Below are 16,823 nucleotides of genomic sequence, written 5' to 3' on the forward strand. Positions count from 1 at the left end.
TGCCACAGTGGTTTCAGCTCGCTTGGCAGTGTGTGCTGTAAGATGCCATTCTAGCTCAAGGCTCACATTTGCTGTACATTGACATATGCAAAGCATGGGTCCCTATAACCTCACTTTGCTAAATGTGTAATAAGACTCTCTGAAATGTGGGCAAATCCTAAAACCCTGGAGCTTTGGGAACTTCAGTTTCAGAGTTCCTGAAGGCAAGATAAGGAAAACAGGAGTTCACAAATTGTTTTGAGATGGTAATCAGTATTACTGTGTGCATATTCGCAAGGAAAACTTTATATCAGTTTTTAACAGGAAAGATAATTACTTGATTCAAAGTAGCCCTTGCAGAAAGGAGATGCAGGCAGTAATTTACGGAGTATCAAAATGAATCTTCAGGTGTGAATGTATATTTTTTTAGTTAGCCAGAGTAGGTTCTAACAGCTGTAAAATTATAGGTGAACTTGAAAGATAGGTACTACTAAGATTTGTCAAAATGGGCATTTGTAGCCATTACCTTTGTTGGCTCTTAAAAGATCTGCTCATCTTCCCCATTATGAGGGTGAGTTTTCTTTTTATTTCTATTGGAAGATCCAAAGAGAAGTAATTATTTGCAGACTGCACAAACACACACACCTTTATTGGCTTCTCTTTAATAATGTTATGTCTGTTTTATATTGAAAAGTCTTCCTTACTCTGAGTTCATATGTAATTATGCTCTTGGTTCAAGAAATAATCCTTAGACCTTCTTAAACACTTCTCCCCACTATTCTTATCATTTTCCTGTGAATAACTGATCTTACCCCAAACTGAACAAGCCTCTGAAATAGGAAGGAAACATGTTTACCTAGAAAAGTAGGTGAATTTGAAGGCAAAGACTGAGGACAGAAATGACTGTACTGATACTAGTGTGTTGTCTTTGGAAATGAGTTTTGCAAACCTGCTCTGTGGAAGCCACAGTAGGTCTAGATTTTCATGTGTGTCACCGCATTGCTCTTCTTTAGGAATCTTTTATTATGGAATCTCATTATTTCAAATATTGTACAGGAAGGTTGCAATTCACTGTAGGTTGCAACAGACTTCCACTCTCATTTTCTTACTTCTCCTGTTCCTTGTCAGTCATGGAAAGGAGCTATTGCTTAGTGGAGTGTAGAGCATAAGCATAAACATAATGACTGCAGTCTCTGCGATGGTGCAGGAAAGTAGATGACCTCAGGCTTTCAGGTGCACACTGCATTCTTCAGTCCAGGTACTGGATGGTGACGCACAGACTTGCTGCGGGAGGACAGATTAATTTCACTAACACCGAGCACAGTGAGCCCCCTCCTAAAATAGTTTTGTGTTGTCTCCATGGGCTTTTGGTCCCCATCACTGAAGCAGAAGGAGCTTTTAAAAAACAGAAGGCAGCCTCTTGGTGGCAGTTAAATATTAATCACCTATGCAGTGATCATTGTGATGTTTAAATTGCTTGCTCCAGGGCCTTTGTAAAGAATTTCCAGTCATTTCTTGTACTGGCATTGCTACTGCAAGGCAGGGAGGCTGCCAGTTAACCTCTAGTTTAATGGTCTTACTCAATGCAACCTTACTTAGACCTTCTTTCCTTTCTGGTAACTGTTTCAGTGCTACAGAACAGAAGTAATTTTGAACTGCTGTATCTTGATCAATTGTTTTGTTTCCCACTGATTAATTTACTGTGCCTTGAGAGTAGTCTGCTTTGGGCTGGAAAACATGAATTGCAAACAGGTGCTCTGAATGTTTGCTCATGCAACAGGTTTGTCTAATTAAATTCATAGCAGGCTTTCTAACTTGCTCAATAATGAAGACTATGCTGCCAGAGCCTTGGTAACTTTAGTTTGGATTTATAAAAATATTCTTTCAAGAAAGTAGTCTATTCCCTAACACTTGAGAGAAACTTTCCCTTTTCTTGGAAGTTAAAAAATCAATAGAAGTTGTGACTGTGTAATGGAGTTCAATGTTTTCTTGGAAAGGCAAATAGTTTCCATGTTTTGTAGTTTTTACTTATGGTTTGTCTGTTTTCTGATTTGTAGCATATGGCCCTGGCTGATTTCACTTCTAAACAGCTTCCAGCCTCATGAAGAAGATCTATCCAGTAATAATGGTAAAGACACTTCTAGTCTGTGCTGTAAAGAACTGGGAACAAACCACTTTTTTTCTGATGGTGTGGGGAACTGCATTTAAAGAGCAAACAAGGAAGCTAGTTGCCTTCTAGTATTAGTGCATATGAATGCTTTGCAAATGCTACTTTCTCATGCTGAGCAGACTTTGTTCTACTTTGTCGTTCCTGAGCTCCTCAAATTGCAGGGTGGACCAGTACAATTAAGCATGTTAATAAAAAGCTTTACTATGTATAGTGACCTTGCTGAGGTATCTACTTAGGATACTGTACTCAATGCTTTCATGCTTTTTTTTATGCTGTTTACTCTCTATTTGCTAGCAACCCCCCTTCCAGAAGAATTTGAATTGCAAGGATTCTTGGCTCTGAGGCCCTCATTCAGGTGGGTGACAGCTGAAGGGAGACTGTACTTTTGCTGTTGTTACTACTTTGATAGACATTGACATGTTCTCTACAGTATCTTATTTATGGATATTTACAACAGTATGGATTGAAGTATATCTTTTCAAAACAACTGTAACAGATTATGTAGAAAAACTCTTAAGGAAAGTCATAGGCTAAAATTTTTTGTTTTCTTTTGCTCATGATGTTTTTGGTTTTCTTCTGTAGTCTTCAGCCTAGTAAATTGAAAGAGAAAAATGTAAGAAGTGAGGAAAGGAATACTTTTAGATGAAAACTGCTTGATATGTTTTTATTTTATTGGTTTTTACTATTTTTAACTGTATCCCTGTACCTAACATCATGCACAAAAGCTTACTAGGTATTAGACTTTTTTTCTCACTCAACTATTATGTATTTGATTTTCACCCAGATGAGCCTTTGGCCTTCTGTTTAAAAAAACAAATCCGAAACAACAAAACTCAAGCACCGTACCTCTTAAATGTAGATGCATCTTACCAGAAGAGAATTGTGTCTGTAAATCAGACGTGTAACAGTCATGTTTGGAATAGTATCTGGTCGAATTTCAGAGTTTATAAGTAATGTTGACCAGTTGTATTTCTAAAGAAATATGATGTTGCAGAGTAATTGTGTAACTAATATTATTCTCTCTCCTATGTCAATTCTAGGAACTTGGATTTTTCCAAGGGCCACCAGGCAATTACAGGAGATAAGGAAGGGCAGCAACGTCGGATACGGCAACAGCGTCTGATCTTCACAGGCAAATGGATTGCTGATAACCAGCCAAGGTAATTGCAGGTAGCTTCTCTGTTTCACTTGCTGCTGTAATACAGGTAATGCAGGTGCTAGTTATAAATATTACTTTTCTCACTGTTCAACACAGTGATTAGATACAACATAGATACAAGATGCTGACAGTGCTAATAAAATGTTCTGCGGCATGCCATTGCTTTATAGGCTGATTATGTTAAGGAATGTATTTGGAGTAATGTACTTGCTTTTCAATTCCTTTTTATCTTTTTCAGGTTGATTCAGTGTGAAAATGAAGTAGGAAAGCTGTTGTTTTTGACAGAAATCCCGGAGCTATTACTGGAAGACCCTAGTGAAGCCAAAGAGAATCTCGCCTTGCAGGAAACATCTATTGCAGAGCCGCTATCTACAGATGGGAGCCCTGGACTCAAATCAGTTCTGTCTTCTGGCAGAAGCCTGAATAACAACTGTGATTCAGGAGAAAAACCAATGGTCACGTTCAAAGAGAACATCAAGCCAAGGGAAATTAACAGAGAACAAGGGCGAATCTATCCCCCTAAAGATGTAGGTAGGGAAAGACGGGACTATAGCAAAGGAATAGTAGTCAATAAGAATGATGGAAAGAAGGATAACAATAAAAGAAAGAACGAGACCAAGAAATGTGGCTTGGACAAGATGCCAGAAGCAGGAAAGCAGAATGTGGCAGTTCAGGTAAGCCTTTCGATCAAAGGGATACTGTGTCTTAGGTGGTACAATGTTTGTGTCAGGACTGTCACTGCTTATATAGAGTATGGTAGAGTCAGGGTCTCACTGTGGACCCTGCAGGTACAGCTAATGCACAAGAAACACAAACACATCTGTCTCAAAGGTCAGGTATTAGTGACCTTTGTGTGTCTGGGCTTTTCCTTGATGCTGTCTCAATTTGCTGGGGAGGAAAAGATAGGGGAACAATGAAAGGTGATTTTGCTGTGTTGACTGTCTTAAAAAACAGCCTTCTACCTGCTGTTACTCAGATTTTTCAGGCTACTGACGCACTTCACAAGACCAGGTTGTAGTTGTGCTCTTACCTGTGCTATAGTCTGTTGTGAAGGAGCTTGGTACTCTGCATTTTCAGTTCAGTTGACTTGTACACATTCAATAAATTGAGCACATTGCAAAAGCACCAACTGTAAATATGCAGTAAGATCTTCTGTACTGTGTGTGCAGTCAAGTGGCCCTTTGTGGAATAGGGAAAGCCACATTGCTCTTAAATCGTAAATATGTGCTCAGGCACATAAGTGTGAAGAATTTCAGGGCTGATCTGATCTGTACCTGGATAGCTTGACTGCATCTCAGTCTAATGACATCTGGAGGCATTTAATGATATGATGGAGACCCTTTATTATTTCCCTAAAGAAACAGTGTCAGTTCTTCACTGTTCTTGCAAGTGGAAATTATTTCCTAATGCATTTCATCTTCCTAGCCTCTGTGTGAGCCTATTACTACTTCCCAGGACAGGTCTGCAGAACAAATTGTCTTCTTCTTTGCAACTGCTCTGAAGACCTGTCATGTTTTCCGTAGGCTAAGCAAGCCAGCTCTTTCAGTCTTTCCAGCTTATGTCATTAGGACCCTAGGATCATTCTTGTTTTCCTCCTGATTATTTGCTATTAAACATCATTACGAAATGGAAGGCCAGAACTGGCAATGTTAGCCAGTTGGGTTAGGAGGGTGTCCTACCAAGGGGGGTAAAGGGGAGTAGCCCACAAAAAGTCTGTGTCAATTGTGGGTCACCAGACAAGATTCTGGTATCTGAAAACCAACATAGGTGATTTAGAATAGCAAGTTTCTTATGTATTTATTGAAAACATCTGGAATGTGGCTGCAGGCCTGAGCACAGCTCCTAGTTTTAATGATTGTGCCCATGCCTTGCAAAATAAGGACTTGAGACTGATAAAATCCACCAGATTTTCTGAGAAGTATGTGGTTTTTTTTTTTTTTTTTTGATAAAGAAGGTATTTTAATTTTAACCCAGCTGATTTGTCAGAAATTTGTTTGTTTTAAGATTAAGATATAACCCAGGAAAAACTTATTTCTAACGCAGCTGAAGTGGAATCTTTTCTGATGTGATGGGTCACTCTTCATCTCTTGTTGTATAGAAATTAATTTTGACTTTTTAGTTTTGTCAGCTATATTTGTTATGACAGCTATTCCAGTGAAGTGTCTTCTGTTTCATAGTTTGGTGGACTGACTTACCCAGAATATGGGTAGGTTTTGCTTTCTCACCTCCCCAAGAAACCACTGCTGGTTTTGTACTGATTGGTGGTCTGTTAGTGCTCTGCTTTGGTCTTCCTGGAAATTTCAGGCTTTATCCTCCATAGTTCATTGCCTTCAAAAGCCTAAATGCTGCAAATTTTGCAGCTTCTACTTAGCAAAAATGTGAAGAACATTATACAAAGGTAATCAGTTCTGTTTTACAGATAAGTGGAAAACTTCCACGTTTGAACAGGATCACGAAAGTGTCCCACTGGTTGAATCTCTGCTCCCTAGGGAAAATACAGTTTGGTGACAAGGAAGGTTTAATGCAGGCTTACTCAAGGTCTTACATACTTTTAAGAGGTCACTGTGATGATATGGTGCTTCTCTCAAGTACCATGTAGGAACCCTTAGGACCACAGGGGTGAAGTAAATAGTTGGTAGTATTGACACTTTTGAGGTGAGATCAAGTAGAAGCAGGGAAGCAACTGAAATATGTCTGTCTTGGTTAATCAATTGTAGTTATTTAGGTTTTTAAAAGTTAACTGTAAATCATGTGGGGTGGGGGGGGTGGGTACTTTTGAAAGCAACCTTTAGAAATGTGTTATAGCAGCTTTGAATTTATGATAGGACCAGAGCTCATGTTTTGAAATCCCATGGCAGGAAGAGTGTGTTTGAATTCTCTAATGTTGTTATAAAAGAATGTGTATCTCTTGGTATTGGTTATTAAAATACTTGACTTATTGTGGAGAAAAAAGGGACAACACAGTGTAAGTTGAATATATAGAATGTGACAAAGGGTAAAGATGGTCAGTGAATAGATACAGCAAGAGCAGGGGCTGCATCATTTGTTGTGCTTAGCATCAGCCAGAACCTTGAGGTGGAGTTTTCTCCTGATTTTTATCTAATGGGAGATCGAAAATACACCCAAACCTCCCAGTTTTACAGTCTACTTTTTTAATTAAATGCAAAAAATAAGCTACACTCTGATAACTTTAAATGGGAAATTTAGATTCATTTGGAAAAGCATTTGAATGCATCTACCCCTTTACTACTATGTTTTGGCAGAAAATACCTGCCCTCTAACTCCTTTCAACTCCTCAGCAGTAAATGTTGAAATAAACCCCACACAGTTTTTGTTTGATTGGTTTGGATTTTTTTTAATTTGGTCCCTGATAAAACCTTTTCTTTGAATCACCTTTGAGGCTTGGCGTCAGGTCTGTTCCTGGGCCCTTTCTGTATTGCCCAGGTTCCTTGCTTGCTGTCATTTTCCTGCCTGCTCCATCTTGCATTCCAGGCAGTTCTGCCGAGCTGAACAGAAAGGGAAAGTAGTCTTCCCCTCTGTCTTCCTCTCCAGGAAGACCCAGACTGCAGCAGACTCAGAATCAGGTAAACATTACATTACATTCTTCTCTCTGCCTTTAACTGGTGCAGCTCTTTTAACAGAACATACAGCAGTTACACAGTAAACTGAAAGAGGTTAAGCATTTCTGCTATGTCTTGTATGTTCCTAGTCAAAAGAATTTCATAGTATGCAGGAATTTATGCATCTACATCATCGTATGGATTAGGCTGAAAGAGTTCCCTAGGAAGAACATGGTAGTATGTGGTTTTTAAGGTGCTGCAGGTAAGTAGCATGTTAGGTTGAAGCAGTGCCCTAGGAGAAGCATAACAGCATCTGCACTTCTCTTTTTAAGGCACTGCAGCTGAACAGCAGAAGTCTGTTGTATGGTCTGAGGATATTGCGTCCACTTCCCACTCTCTTGCTAGAGAAAGAACCTTTTGCATCTTTTGGGTAGAGTGCTATTGTGAAGAAAGAGTGCCTGAGGACAAGCAGGGTGGACTGTCTGTGGTCAGAGAAGGGAGCTGGGTTCCTTTGTTCTAAATTGCTCCCAGTTACTTAGGGAAAAGGAATTAATCTCTCAGACAATCTGGGTGTTCATTTTTTGTCTTAAGATACGATGTGGGTAATTACAGGAAAAATTATCTAATTTCTTCATACTTTCTTTTACATTAGGTGAAGTCCCAGACAGAGATGAGGAAGACTCCAGTGTCTGAGGCAAGGAAAACACCTGTAACTCAGACTCCAAGTCAGGCCAGCAGTTCTCAGTTCATCCCTATTCATCACCCAGGAGCCTTCCCTCCCCTTCCTAGCCGGCCAGGTAATTTGCATCATTTGGTCGAAATGTGGTTACTGTTGACTGCAAAGAAAATACGTAATAGTGGTTGTTACAGCCTGTGAAGGTAGGAGCTGTTTTAATGAGTATCATTCTCATGTTGAGACTCTTGCAAAGGAGTAAAGAAGGGGCATAGTAGAACTGAAACAAGATAAATAAGATTCCTATGTTTTGGAATCAAGGTCTGTCATAAAATCTGCTGTCATCTTCTTGGTTAGTGGGTGGGAGATTGAGGAACTTCATAGTAGGCTGTTTCTGTAGTCAGTCAAAATGTGACAGTCTTTTAGTAGTTCAGGAGGAAGTATTCTCTGTGCATAGGACTCCATTACAAAAGATCAATCACATTGCTTTCTTCTTTAAAGCTTAGTTTCTTTTGTAGTGTTGCTCATGTTTTAGGCTGTAATTTGTGTGGTGGTCTTTGCTGTTGTTGCTGCATTGTATGTTCCCATTTCGTTGTGAAATGTTCCTGTCACACCTTGTTGTCCATGTTTGTTCATGAAATAGCTGGAGGCTATATCTTCCCTGCAGCTGTATGTCTCGTGCTCAATATAAGACAGAGAGACATCTTCCCTATCCCAGTGTCAGCATAAAATATGGCCTGTAGGATGCAGAATTAAAGCTTGCCTTCTAAACCTGGCTTTTCAGTGTGAACTTAAGAAATCGATCTTGCGGATATGAGGATTTGTTTACTTACCATTTGTCTCTACCTAAATTAATCCAGGGACTGGTGATCCTTTGAGAGGAGGCAGTAGACTTATTGATTGCTTCTGTCCATTGTTCCAAAGTTAGTCCCTGAAAATGTGTGTGTTTGAGGGGGAAGGAACTTCAGGGGGTAAAGCATCAAAACCCCAGAATGGTGAAGGAAAAAGGTAGTGTGGGATTTAAAATCAGGGAGATTAAGGTGTGTGTGAAGAGAAACATGACTTTCCCAGATACTGCCCTGGCTGACTGTTATCGGTGCTTGGAATATTGCAAGAAAATTCAAGAACGGATTCTGAATTCATCTGTGATCACAACCATGTATGTGCAAAGATGAGAAAGGACAAGTATGTAAACTGATGTTTCGTGTCCTTGTGGTCAAAATGAGCAAAATAGGAAGAAAAAAACTCACAAAATGATTTCTGGAGAGAACAATCTGCTCTGTCAAATTGTGATTAAAGATGTGTTTTTATCTTTTTCAGGGTTTCCACCCCCAACCTATGTTGTGCCCCCTCCTGTGGCTTTCTCCATGAGCACAGGATACACCTTCCCAGGTGGTGTTTCTGTCCCAGGAACCTTCCTTCAGCCCACAGCTCACTCGCCTGCAGGAAGCCAGGTGCAAGGTGGGAAACAGTCCCACATTCCTTACAGCCAGCAGCGGCCCTCTGGACCAGGGCCAATGACCCAGGGACCTCAGCAAACGCCACCTCCTTCCCAGCAGACCCTTTCATCTTTACCAGCTCAGGCAACAGCACAGTCTGCAAGCCAGTTACAGGTCCAAGCTCTGGCCCAGCAACAGTCCCCTACAAAAGCTGTGCAGGGTCTGGGGAAGAGCCCACCACACCACTCCGGATTCCAGCAGGTAAACTTGATTAATACAGCGAGCTAAGCTTCATTTAAAAATAAATAGCAACATTCAAGGCTTAAGTTCCTGCATTACCTTTTCAAAACTGTCATTAAAGACCTTGGTGTGGGATTTTGATCTGTGAACTTCTGGGCAAATTTGTAGAAGAGCTGAAGTTTAGTGGGTGCAAACATAAGATCCTGTAACTGAGAGGGGAGGTATTTCTGGAATGGGCAGGGGGTCATCCTTTCCCCTTTTAGTTTTATATTCTCTCCCCTGGTTATTTCCTGTAGTAGTAGTATATTGTACTGTAGTTGTTAAACTATTCTTATCTCAACCGGTGGATTTTACATTCCTTTGATACTCCTCTCCATTCCTCCCAGGGGTGAGCAAGTAGCTGTGTGGTGCTGAGTTACTGTCTGGGTTTAAACCGTGACACATAGCAAATCAGAACATGGAATGTTTATCACAAGTGAGCCAGCACAAGTGAGCCAGACTGACAGTGTGAATGGAGTTAGGCATTCAGTTAACATTAGTTGTTCCTACCTGCTGGTGAAATGATGTTTCTGCCTCAGTATCCGCAGACGGACTCGTCAAAGCAGCTCTGGAACCCACCTCAAGTCCAAGGCTCACTGGGGAAGATCATGCCTGTAAAGCAGTCCTATTACCTGCAGGCCCAGGACCCTCTAAAATTATTTGAACAGTCGTTGCAGCCTCCTGTGATGCAACAGCAACCTCTAGAGAAAAAAATGAAGCCTTTCCCAATGGAGCCATATAACCAGAATCCCTCAGAAGTCAAGGTGCCAGAATATTACTGGGACTCTTCCTATGGCATGGCTGACAATAGGGTGATGGCACAGCAGTCTAACATGGACCGCAGGGGAAAACGACAAGGAGTCTTCCGCCCAGAGCAGGATGCTCTCTCCAGGATGACCTTTGAGGTAAAGATCTATGCTATAAATGGTGAAAATCAATGAGGTGCTAATATTCGTGGCAACTCTAGGAGCTTCCCTGTTTCAACACTGTTCTGTAGTCCCAAGTAAGTCTTTATTTAGTAGGGATCTGGGTATCAGTGAATGGGATCCCAGCAAACAGCAATTAATTCTCCTTTATTGGTTGGCTGTGTGTGGGATCCGGCTCTTGAAGATTTGGTTTCAGGTAAGTGTAAGTCTTGTTTAGTTTAAATGTGACATTGGTCTCTGCACTGTGTCTGTCAGGTAGAGAAACATGGCAGCTCATAGTTTTGGGGCAAAATTCTTGTCTGGCAACTGATGAAAACGATAAAAGCCATTCAAATAATCGTAGTTGAATTATTACCTTTTAGATGAACTCTTGCCACCCACGTAGTATCTTAAGTGTGTTCAATGGCTGAGGCTGCAATAGGGAGATAGATGCTGGAAACTGGAGATGGCAGGAGCAGTCTTGTCTTGAATTACTTTTTTTTTTTTTTTTTTATCTCCTGCAAGTTCCACCATGCAGTGAGAAGAGCTGAATGACTTCCTTAGCTCTTGGTTGCACTTAATGTAATACTTTGCTTCTGTTCATGCAGTTGTGCTTCATGTTGCTGTTTTATAAAACCTGAAATCATTGTTATTTATTAACAGTCCTGGAGTTGTCTGTGAGTGCTTTTGGTGATGTTATAAGGGAATTTAAATAGAGGTCTCTAAACCTTTGGTCAGATGTGCCTTTGTAAATGCACTCCAGATTTTCAGAAGGTCAGTTGAGATCACTTGGCTTATTCTTCAGAGAGAAAAGCAAGACAATATACAGGAGTCTGCCTCTACGCTGATGTCAGGTTGTGCTTTTTAGATGGAAACAGGGTCAAAGCCTTGTTCTCATCCGTAAAAGGGAAACCTTGCCTTGGTGGAAGCACAGTGCAGTACAAACAGAAGCTGCACCCGTGATGCTTGTGTAAACATCCCTCACAAAAGCCAAGATGTGGAGTTTGACCAGGACTTTGCAGGAATTTTTTGGCCCAGGCGTCTGGTCAGCTGTGCATTGGCGTAGCCACCATTAGTAGCAAAAATAAGTCTCGTGGGATTTGAACACCACAAATAGATAAGGGAAGAAGATGCAAATGTAATTTTACTTGAAACCTAAATTACTCACAGGTCAGCTATAGAAGAATGTCATGATTTCATGTTCCTTGTCCTTGAATGTGAAAACAGGTTCAGTATTTGGCATGGATGTAATAGGAAGCACACGTTCCACTAATTAAAATTAGCTGCACACTATTTTGATGCTGCAGTGCTCTTCCCAGTATGTGTTAGGCAATGCGGCTAGTTAGTTTTCTGCTCAGTATTTTCTCTGTGTACCTCAGTACACTTCTGCTGCACTGCTTTCTCACCTCACACTTCTGCATGCTGCCTTGTGCTTTTCTCTTGCTGTTTTCTTTCACCCTACTGTGCCTTAGCCTCCCCTCACTGTCTCTTGCTGTTCCCCTTTCTGCCTTCTGTTGTCTCACTGTGCTCATTTCTGTCACTAGGACCCCAAGAGCTCCCCTCTGCTTCCTCCGGACCTGTTAAAGAGTCTGGCTGCCTTGGAGGAGGAGGAAGAGCTGATTTTCTCTAATCCTCCTGATCTTTACCCAGCTCTGCTGGGGCCTCTCGCCTCTCTTCCTGGACGAAGCCTCTTTGTATGTATTTGATGTAATAATGCTGCTTCTCACTCTTAACTAGCATCTTTTTCTTCTGTGAAATGATAAGAAATGTGAAATGCCTTTCTCTCTCTCATCTCTCCTGTCCACTTCCCTGCTTCACCCTTGAGCTATTCTTCATGTGAGAGCTCAGATGAGCTGAAGGCCCACATTATAACTCTTGGGCTGAATCCAGGCCTGATAATCTGTTCAGAAATCAAAAAGCAGTGGTGTTCAGGAGAGACATTGATACAGCATTTAATGCACTTGCCCTTTTGCAGTTGTATGGGCTTAGTAGTAAGGGCAAGGAGGAACACAGAATAATCTGTGGAAAGTCATCAGAAAGAGCACGGCTTATTATAATCTGTGTATAAAAACTCCACAAAGGCAGGGGGAAGAGTTCCCTACTAAATGGATAAGAGATGGTAAAAGAGCAAAATGTCTTTGGAAAAAAATTGCAAGCAACTGGCTAAATTATCGGTAACTCTTATAGAAATAGTTCTTTTTGACAGACTGAAAGATCTTAATTTTTTCCTACATTTATGTATTAAAACCTTCGTAGATTACTAGCTGCAGTGTCTTAGAGCTCCTGAATTTGTAAATTGCCTCTGAAAATGCAGTGTACCTCTCTGGTATGGCTACAAGCATGTTCATTAAGTACTACTGTTTCAGATTAGTAACAGTGACAAAGAAAAGTAATTCGTGACTCAAAATCTCTGATCAAGTCTATTCCTCATTTACATTGCACACCATCCCAAAGAGCCAGTAGCAAAATAGACACCCATTTCTCTCTCATTAGATACCTCTGCTAAGAAACTAATAGCTGCTTCTTTAGCAGCTTCCTTTGAATCTCCTACTGTTGCTGTCTGCTGACAAATGGAAGGAAATTCTCTGTGCAAGCTGTGTGCATATGCAGAATGCGAATTTTGTCTGCCTTTTAAAATGTGCTTTCAAGGAAATGAGTTGTCACTTTGAAAATCTAACAAGCTGGGAGCTGCTTGCAAAGAAAATGAGGCTATTTGTCTTAGGTTTACAGGATAAAAGCAAAGATATTCCATGTACTGAGATCATGTTAAAGAGAAGGGGACACTAATTCAGGTTTCCTGTTTGTTTTTTTTTTTTTTTTTTTTAATAATAAATTTAAAAACATCTGACATGCCTGAGCTGGTATGAGTGCAAGAGAGCTTTTATTTAGAACAAGACTACACCTTTCCTTCTGGGTCACACACAGTTTTACTTACTGATGGCTTCACTATTTCTATGTCTTGGTGATCCTGATGCAAAATTTGGTGATGTTAATTGCCCACCAGCCTAGCTTTATAATATTTCTTTGGTTTCTGTATCAATGATAACTGATCCTATTTCTTCCCTAAATAGGCTTGTTTCAGAGACACTATTTTCCACTACTTGATCATAGTAAGAATTGAAGAGAAAGCTGAGAAATACAATGCTGGAAATAACAGCTATATGGGAGCGGGGTGACCATAGGTGGTGGAAAATCATCAGGTCACACAGTCCGTAGTATCTTATCATGAAAGGCCAGGGGAGTTTTGGAACCTCTGTTTTAAGCACTGGGGGTGGGGTTTGGGATGGGTTTGGTTTGGTGGGGTTTTTTTGGGTTGTTTTTTTTTTTTTTTAATTCAGTCATTTATGATGAAAATGAGAGAGCATTAAATGAAACTTGGACTCTATAACCCAATTTAAAAAAATCACAGCACTTGGCTGCTCTTGCTGTAAGAATGTCTATAGCGGGGGGGGTGTTCTCAAAACTGAAAAATTCTGTCAGTAGCAACATGCAAGAGCCTGATCTTGTTTGAAGCAGTCCTCTGATCACTGGGAATGATCTGGTCTTGTTTGTACAAGGATCCTTTTTTCTGTCAGGAATCTCCCCTCTAGATGTGTCAGACTGCTATGCTTTGGATTTGAAAGCTGTTCTGGCAGTGGGGTTTGCCCAAGACCTCAGCTGTTGATTTTTAGGTATTAATTACAGGTAGCAGGGAAACTTTCTGCATTTGTTAGTCTTGTTCTTCTTATTCTCCAAGGCGCTGGATCCAAAACACAAGGAAGGTTTTAAAAGTGACCAAAACCACCTTGGCAGTTTTTGATAGCATACTTTTGTCCTCACTACACTGAACAATAACTGCTTTTCTTCCCCTTTTTGGTTTCTAAAGAAGTCCCTGCTGGAAAAACCATCAGAACTGATGTCTCAGTCTTCGTCTTTCCTGTCCCTGAGTGGCTTTTCTCTTAATCAGGTAAGTGAGGACCAGAGTCTGCACCACTTTGCTCTTTGAGCATGCCATTAAACAAGGTAGCGTGGCAGAAATATGGGGATATCCTTTAGTTCAAACCAATAGAAAACATGAAAGATATCTCTGTGTGCCTAATTTCAGTCTGTATCAGTGAGATTATCTTTGCCTTTTCAATTGTCTTCACAAATGTATTCTAGCTGGTGTTCTACAGACATACTGTTGTATCTTGCTGAGTTCATGGGCCCCTTGCTCATAGTAGAATCATGGAAGTTGGCTGAAAAGGTGCATCTCAAAGTGTTATGGTGTGTAGGGGTTGTTTTTGTTTTTTTTTTTCCTGAGCACCGGATTGCCCATTATTTTCCAGAGAACTGAGCAGGGTCTTTTACAATTTTCTTGAGTACTGGGAATTTAAAAGATTTTTGTGAAGGCTTTGCAGTCCAGCCAGGAGAAATCTATCCTGATTCAATTTAGAATGTGATGGTCTTCATGTTATATAAAATGGTCAAAGAAGAGGCTGGGGAGCTGGGGAGTGGCAAAGGAGTTAGGAAAATATTTTGATCTATAACTGATGGTTTCCTTTGTACAGTCTCAGTGTTTGAAATAAATTTAATGCCTGGACTAAATATTTTTTGGGTTCTTTTTCTTTTTTCTTTTCAGGAAAGATACCCAAATAACAGCATGTTCAATGAGGTATATGGGAAAAACATGAATACCAGCACAAAAACAGAAGTCACCCCTTCAGTTGCTCATCAGGAGACTTCACTATATTCTCTCTTTGAAGGGACACCGTGGTCTCCATCCCTTCCAGCCAGCTCAGGTAATCCTGGTATGGTTTTTCTCGTGTCTAGTGATTTAAGAGGATTTGAATTAATTCTGAACATAGTGCAAGTTGAATGTAACTGGACATTAAAAGTAAACTTGCTTGACAAGGTGTCTGAAGGTTTGTAGTTGTCTTTATCCTCAGAAATATGAGGGGATTTTGTAATTAATGTAGCATAAGAACATGGGGTTTAATTGAAGTAGTTAAGCAGGATAGAAGATCCTGAAATCTCTCTAACTTGCATTCCTGACAAGCATTTGGGAGTGGGACTTCAAACATTAGCATATGTTCAGTGTTGCTTCTTTGGAAAAGCAGGAAGAACTGAATTTCATAATGTAGATATTTGATAGAGAAAGAAACTATATGACTGAAAAGTGTGAAGGAAAATATTACTAGGCTTTTTGTGTGGTTTGGTTTTTTGTTTTTTTTTTTTTTTTTTATTAAGCCACCTATAAAGCAAAACAGCCTTTTCCTTAGTAACTATCTTAGAAGCAGTATAATATTTTAAATGTTTTGTTGGGATTTTATTCTCATTAAAAATCCAGGCGAGTATGAGAGAGGAGTTAAGTTGAATCTAAGAAATGAATGGATTTTAAATAACATTTGCACTGAATGAGATTTTTGGTTGCACTGAGACTAAGCAGAAATAACTGTTGTGGGTGAAATGGAAGGTGTTTCAAAGGGCTTTTATTCTAGAAGGATTTATGGCTCACATGGCTTCAGCTTTCTGTCCCTTCACTTCTTCATTCAGGACCACATAGTATCCTGCCATCCTGCTATGCTGTGTTGCTTCAGGCATCATTCTCTCGTGCCTGCAGATAGCCTTTTTCATGCTTGCTCTCACTTTTTCTCAGTATTGTGTTCTGGTCTAAATTGACTTAAAACTCATACAAGATTAAAGCATTCACAGACTTTGGAGTTCAAGTTTTAAACTTGCAAACTCGTCAAGGTCTAATGGAATTTTTTTTTGTTTCTGTTTGTTTGTTTGGTTTTTTTTTTGTTGGTTTTTTTTTTTTTTTTTTTTGGCCTGTCAAGCTTGGAGGGAGAATTTTTGTGTTTAAGGAAAGTTTTTCAAGAAATATTGGGAAAACTCGCTTTGGCTAGCCACCCCTCTTGAGGTTTCCTAGTTTTTGTTTTTCTGGTAAGCACATGTATGTATTAAACGCATTCATTCTGTTCTTGTCAATGCACAAAAATTTTCACTTAGAACCCAGGAATTTGCATTACACTTGTGTGATGGAGGGAACCTCCATTGTTGACCTCCCACATTGGAGAAATCTGGGCCATGGCAGCATTTGCAGCAGCAGCACTAAAAAAAAAGTCAAATGGGAGCTTCCTGCTGTTTATGTTGACCTTTTCTCTCTTGCCTTGTCATCACTAGATCATTCAACACCAGCCAGCCAGTCTCCTCACTCCTCCAACCCCAGCAGCTTGCCAAGCTCCCCTCCAACCCATAACCACAATTCTGTTCCCTTCTCCAACTTTGGACCTATTGGGACTCCAGACAACAGAGACAGGAGGGTTGCAGACCGCTGGAAAACAGATAAGCCAGGCAAGTGCTGGGTTCCAAGCTCATGGGAAGCTGGCCGGTGGTGTTTGCTTTGCAGTGATTTTGCTACGTTCAGTTGAACTTATCTTTCTGCCATTTTAGCAATGGGAGGGTTTGGCCTGGACTACCTTCCAGCAACATCCTCATCTTCAGAGAGCAGCTGGCACCAGACCAGCACTCCCAGTGGCACCTGGGCAGCCCAAGGCCCTCCAGCTATGGAGGACTCCTCAGCTGTGCTTATGGAGAGCCTGAAGGTACGCTTGACTGAAGGTGTGCTTAGGAATGGGTGTTTGTTTTTCCTGTAGATTCACTTATGCAGGCAATGTGGGAGGTGTGACCAGTGCTGG

The 16,823-nt window shown here is 40.5% G+C and overlaps 1 protein-coding gene across 3 annotated transcripts in view; it reads left to right on the plus strand.

Moving 5' to 3' along the window:
- SMG7 (SMG7 nonsense mediated mRNA decay factor) overlaps positions 1-16,823 on the plus strand; it is a 51,888-nt gene that overhangs the window by 32,583 nt on the left and 2,482 nt on the right. For 2 of the 3 annotated variants that reach the window (XM_065674183.1, XM_065674184.1), the window contains exons 11-21: positions 2,037-2,107; positions 2,444-2,504; positions 3,190-3,309; positions 3,547-3,982; positions 7,521-7,665; positions 8,862-9,241; positions 9,799-10,164; positions 14,030-14,110; positions 14,765-14,924; positions 16,309-16,479; positions 16,579-16,730. In XM_065674183.1, coding sequence (XP_065530255.1) covers positions 2,037-2,107; positions 2,444-2,504; positions 3,190-3,309; positions 3,547-3,982; positions 7,521-7,665; positions 8,862-9,241; positions 9,799-10,164; positions 14,030-14,110; positions 14,765-14,924; positions 16,309-16,479; positions 16,579-16,730 — 2,143 coding nt within the window. Of the gene's footprint in view, positions 1-2,036; positions 2,108-2,443; positions 2,505-3,189; positions 3,310-3,546; positions 3,983-7,520; positions 7,666-8,861; positions 9,242-9,798; positions 10,165-11,708; positions 11,859-14,029; positions 14,111-14,764; positions 14,925-16,308; positions 16,480-16,578; positions 16,731-16,823 lie in introns of all 3 variants that reach the window. The other variant, XM_065674185.1, reaches the window with a different exon arrangement.

Source organism: Lathamus discolor, chromosome 3, assembly GCF_037157495.1.
Source record: "Lathamus discolor isolate bLatDis1 chromosome 3, bLatDis1.hap1, whole genome shotgun sequence".
NCBI classification, from domain to species: Eukaryota; Metazoa; Chordata; class Aves; order Psittaciformes; family Psittacidae; genus Lathamus; species Lathamus discolor.